General features: G+C 53.7%; 1 protein-coding gene across 2 annotated transcripts in view; it reads right to left on the reverse strand.

Annotated features, from left to right (window-relative positions):
- RGS5 (regulator of G-protein signaling 5) overlaps nucleotides 1-5,693 on the reverse strand; it is a 9,278-nt gene that overhangs the window by 1,868 nt on the left and 1,717 nt on the right. For both annotated transcript variants that reach the window (XM_010012299.1, XM_010012298.1), the window contains exon 2: nucleotides 2,350-2,460. In XM_010012299.1, coding sequence (XP_010010601.1) covers nucleotides 2,350-2,460 — 111 coding nt within the window. The remainder of the gene's footprint in view (nucleotides 1-2,349; nucleotides 2,461-5,693) is intronic.

Here is a 5,693-nt window from a genome sequence, read left to right on the forward strand (position 1 = left end):
GGGCAAGGAGCGCCCGCGTTGGGGGGGGCCGGGGGGGGGGGGGTGGATCATTCCAGCCCTGTACTGCCGGGTGGGGGTCAGCACCCCTAAATTCCCACAGCCCTCTTTCACCATTCCCACGGCCCGCAGCAGGGCAGGATGCAGCCCCGGCTCCCGCCTTCCCCATGAAAACCTTCGGTGTTCTTCATGTACGTGGGTTTTCCTCTCTTTTTGTTTTTTCTTCTTTAATGCAATTCATGTAAATGTGGCAAAGCAACTGAAGAGCTTTTGGGGAGGGTTGTTTGTGGTTCTGAGTTTTGTTGGGGTTTTTTTCTAAGCCCCAAGGAGTTTGTCCACACTGTCCTGGGTCACGGGGCTCTCGCTGTGGAGCTGATACCTGGTGTTGGAGGGGAAATGAGCCCCACACACACTGCTAGGTGCTGCATTCACTGCAGGCCATCACTGCTCCCCATAGCCAGCACAGCATCCAGGCTTGTTCTGCTGCCGTATGATCACGCATTGGGGCTGGACAGAGCATCCCTGAGGCTGGGGAGGGAGCAATGGGTGGGACAACCTGCCGGTCCTGGGGACCTTGGTGCTTCAGCAGTGGATCTGGGGGAAGTGCAGGTGCTCCCATCCAGCTGCTCTGCCCTGCCTTCAGTGGGGAGAGGAGGGTGACAGCAATGCAAGGCTTGCTCAAGTTGGGTGTCCAGCCCTCACTCACCAGCAAACCACGAGTACCCACCAGTAAAGACCATGGTGAGAGCTCTGATCATTCACTTTCTGGACCTCACATTGCATTTGCCCTTGCCATCAAGGATGAAAAGCTCTTCTTGCCCCCGTGTTCCTGGCAGGCGTCTCCCCACCCTGGTGATGGGGAGCATTGCTGCAGGTACCCAACACAATCCAGATTTCCTGGAAACTACCAAATTAATTTTTCTGTTAGCTGAATGTCCCAGGGATGATTTTAACTGTGTGCGAGATACTGACAGGCGAGTGATACGGAGGCTCTGCAGTGCAGGAGAAAACAACTCCTCCAGCCAGCAGGGATTGAAGATGTTCTCTGGCTTTCTGCATGGACAGCTAATGGGGACAAATGTGTCTCCTTTGCAGGCATCCAGGGCACAGCAGCAACAGAGTGTGTCTGCTGGGGCTCTGCCTGCCCTGCCTGGCCCAGGCAGCTCTTGCTGGGCAGCACTGCAGCAGACAGGCACAGCACTGGCAAGTGCTCTCTGTGGGCTCTCGTCAGGGCAAGCAGGGTGTTCATCTGCACTTCGTGTTGTTTTGTGGGCTTTTGGTTTGTTTTGGGTTTTTAGCAGTACCTTGGCAGAGGGTTAATGGTTTAGAGTAACACTGCCTGGGCTGAAGGGGAACGTGGGGAGAGGTGTAAAACAAGAAGAGTGGGCATGTACTTCTCCTGGGTTTCATCGTGATTTGAGCCCTTCAAGATGAGCCCTTGCTCCTGGTGCCACAAGCAAGGCTGGCTGAGCAGTCAGCCTCCTACCTTCAGCAAGCCAGTCTGGGTGCTGTCAGACTTGGGTCCTCCAGTACTGTCTGTGCAGCTCAAGGGCAGAGAGCAACACTCCAGGGCAGGGTTGTTGTCTCCAGGACAGTAACACACATCTGATGGTGCGAGGGCTGAGGGGTGCCAGAAAAGTGGCCAGGGCAGCAGCTCAGGCACCTGGCTCAGCTGCCTGAGGCTGTGTTGGAGATACCTCAGGTAAGGCCATTGTCATGTGCTCAGGAAGCCATCCTGCTTTTAGATTTTAAGCTAACATTTCCTTCCAAGGTTTGTTTTGCCTCCTTTGAATTGTTAATCCTGCAGCACAGCTCATCAGCCTCTCTAGCTTCAACTCTGCTTTGCTTTGTCATTAACCCAGCTCAGTGCCAGAGAGCAGAGGCTCAGGACAAAGGAAATAATGTGAGAAGGTGCCGTCATCACAAAGCTGCCCAGAGCCAGGCATCATGCTGTGGGGCCATGCATACAGCCTGGGGACATGCTGCTGCACCGAAGCCAGCAGACTGTGCAAGGCTGGCACCTCTGGGCTAAGGCAGGTGACTCAGAGTAAGTCCAATTGCCATATGCCTCTGGCAAAATCTTATCAAATAATATGAAATCTCATCAGAAGTAAATTGGGTTTCCATGAGAAATCTGGTTTCCATAAGGTTGTATTGCCTGACACATCTCATGTTGCCCTGACATAACTGTCTGAGCCCACACCTAGCCAGTGGGTCATGAGGACCATGTCACAGGCTGCCTGCCACGTAAAGCCTGCTGTGCCCTCTAGCAGCAGGGGCTTCAGCTCCTCCACATCCACCCCTCCAGCTGGGCATGGGTGCCTGCACAACCCACCCCAACAGAGTACTCACTTCTGAGCCTTGGGAGGCTTCTCTGGCTTCTCTGGGTAGGGGATGATGAAGTCAATGGCCGAGTCGGGCTTTTGGAGCAGTGTGCCCAGCTTGGTCTTGATCTCCTTGGCCCTGCAAGAAGGAATGAACAAGGGCAGGTCAGGTGGAGGGAATGGAACAGTGGGGATTGTCCCTGCCCTGTGCCTGCATGGACCCTGGCACAGCCACTGGTGAGGTACAAAGCTGTGTAATTAATTAGACATGAACAAATGGACCTTAATGCTGTAAAGGCACCTGGCTGAGACATTTCAAACCAGGCACTCAGATTTAGCGGCAGTGCTTGATCTTGATCTCTTTGCTTTGTCCCCATCTGTGGCTGGGATAATTGTATCAGCAGAGCTGGCTACTCTGAGGATGAATTAGGGGGCATGTGCGCAGCACTTAGTTTCTATAGTGATAAGCCTGGTGAAAATGCTGGTGAGGAGATGCAGGAGCTGCCCTCGGAGAGGAGGCTGTGCAGGATGCTGGGCTGGGCTGCACGGCAGTGCCTGCCCCACACCAAGCCCTGTCCATCTTGTGGCTGCCAGCCCTGCATTGCCGTCAGCATTCAGAGCAGGGTGCCCTAATTTATACATATCTAGTGTGTATGTAAGTAAGAAATAAGCCTTATGTCTGCACAGGAGGTGAACGAGAGTGAGGAGACACACTGCTTCCCCACGGGCTAGCTGGGCTTGTTGCCTTTGCCATGGTTCAGCTGTCGAAGCTGGGCTGCAGCTCCCTGGGTTCAGGGCTCACTGTGCTTCTCCTCTCTGCTGTTTATTTTCATGAGCTCTCTGTGGATGCTCACTCCCTTGCTATGTCTGCTATTTCATTTCCATTCCTTTAATTTCTATCCTCCCTGTAAAACTCACGCTGTGTTTTGGTTTTCCACCCATCAGGCCCCGCGGGTGACTTTCTGAGGCCTGATGTGAGCTCTGCTCCTCCGCCAGCTGCCCCCCACTTCTGCTGCAGAACCCTGGCTCTGACAACCACCCTAGCATGGAAGCAGATTGCCAGGCCAGCGCGGCCAGCAGCCCATGGGGTCTTCAAGGACCACCTGCAGTGGGTGTAAGCACAGACCCAGAAACATGGCTGTGTTCATGGAAAATGTCAGCAGCTGCAGGGACAGCTTCCCTTGCTCATGCTTCTGAGAAAATCTGAATCTTGCCTGGCAGGACCAGGACCTTGGGCGAAAGGTGATGAGGTCCCCACGCTCCTGCACCAAGGTGTCTGTGGGATGGAGATGCTGCCGTGCACCATTCATCCCACTCCCTCTAATAAATAAATAACATGCTAATAAATGCTCCAAGATGGAGCTGGCTCCTGAGGCCCAAAGGCCGGGGCTGGATATTCTGTGAGCCTCAGGTGCCCCTTGGCACCCCATTGGCTGGTACCACTGTGCCAGGATCCCGGTGGCATGGCTGTGACCCACACGGATGGCACAGCAGCAGCAAGGAGGGGCAGGTGAAGTGGGAAGGAGCTGCAGCCCCATTGGCACCAAAGCAATGGGTGGGTGCAGAAGGTGTCACAGGAAAGCTGATGGGGCAGGCTGGCCTCTCTTTCAGCTCTGCTTTCCCAGACATCTGTGTTTGTGGCCTCCTGGGCAAGAGGACACATGGGCTCAGGGACCAGCTCGCAAAGAGAGGCTGAGCAGAAGTGCTCAGGAGGACAGAGCTGGGGATGTTGCCATGGCTAACCCACTGCTGGTGCTTGGTGCTGGGCAACAGAGACAGTCCCCTTCAGGTGATCAGACCATGTGCCCGATTGCATGGGTTTTGTCTGGCTGGAGCAGGGGTGAAGACCAAGGGGGAAAGGGCTTGCCCACCTGCAGAGCAGGGACAGTGGATGCCAGGGGGGCCCAAGCAGGCAGGGGCGAAACATGGTCTGTGCTGGGAGCAGGGGCACCAAAAGCAGAATCTAACAACAGCCTAAGGAAGTGGCAAGGCCGGACCACGACTCTGTCACTGTCTGAGCAGGACCTGGGAACCCCCACACCCTGGTACCAGTGAGGCCAGTGTACGGACAAGATTTGGCTGTAATTGATGGTGACTTCAAGCAGCAGCAATGGAAAATGCTTACACCTGGTTCAAAATCTGCAATTCCCACCCTCTGACTACTGAGCCCCACACCCTTCACATGGCTGACTGTTTCAGCTCAGCCCTGGGCCACCTTCCCTTGGGCTGTGCTGTAGGTAGGCTTTTCCCCAGACTGGTTTTCTGCATTGGTGTTGGACCCATATTGCAGCCCCACTGCCTGCTGCTCTCAGTGGGGCCCCTGGGGTGGCTCCATCCCCTCTCCATCCCATGATGCTGTTGATGCACCATCAGTGGCTGCCCACAGTGCTGAAGCCCCACACATCCTGGTGTGGGGACAGCAGCAAGAACCTTTGCGCCTCGAGCAAGACCTTGTCTATGGGACCTTCATGAAATATGGGGAGATGGCAAAGATGAAGAAGCTTGTTGAAAGGAAGCGAGAAAGGACAGACAAAGGGCTGAGTGCTTACAGGCTGGTGGGAGGGAAGGACTATTTAAAGACATCATCCTGGCATCATCCAACAGATGTATTATAAGCTTTCAAGCAAGGCTTCAGCAAAGGCTAAACAGCAGGGTAAAAAAGGCAGTTATAAACAAAAAGGCATCCTTCAACCCCCTCAGCTATGTCCAAGTGAGAAAAAGCAAGAGAACCGTAAACTGTAGAAGGTTAAGTGTGAGAACATAGGGGAGCAAGCCAAGAAAAAGTCTAAGAAACAGCTTCCAAGAAGCATTAAAAGAAAATATCTTTTTATTTCAAAAAAAGCTCTATCAAATATATCAAGAGCAAGAAGGGCTCTGGGGGGGGCCAGGAGAGACTCCAGCTTCACAAACAAAACAAAAAAAAAAAAAAAAAAGGAAGCACAAAGACCTTAAAGCTGTAGCTGGAACTAAAGCTCCTGCCATGCCTGAGGGTAGGGAGATGCCAGAGGGAAAGCCCTTTGAGGGGAAAAGGGTGCCAGGGGGTTTCAAGGAGCCATAAAGCTGAAAGCGTGATGCTTTACTGGTATGTTAGCAGCAACTGTATCAGGGAGCCATGGCAGACACATGGACAAATATGGTCTATTGGAGAGGAGTCAAGGCAGTTCTAGACGTAGGAACAGATTCCTTCAAACCTATCGGCCCTCTCTGAAGAGGCCGGCAAACGTGTTTTGGGAAGAGTCAGGGGGTACCAGCCCCTTGGGTCTGCAGGGGACCCTGGATGGGCTTTCCAGACCCCAGGCAGCTGCAAGGAGGAAGGTCATCTCACAGATGACAGTGTGGGGAAGAGAGTGGGAAATGTAGCACAAACTGCGC

Source organism: Nestor notabilis, unplaced genomic scaffold (assembly GCF_000696875.1).
Source record: "Nestor notabilis isolate BGI_N333 unplaced genomic scaffold, ASM69687v1 scaffold23103, whole genome shotgun sequence".
Lineage (NCBI taxonomy): Eukaryota > Metazoa > Chordata > Aves > Psittaciformes > Psittacidae > Nestor > Nestor notabilis.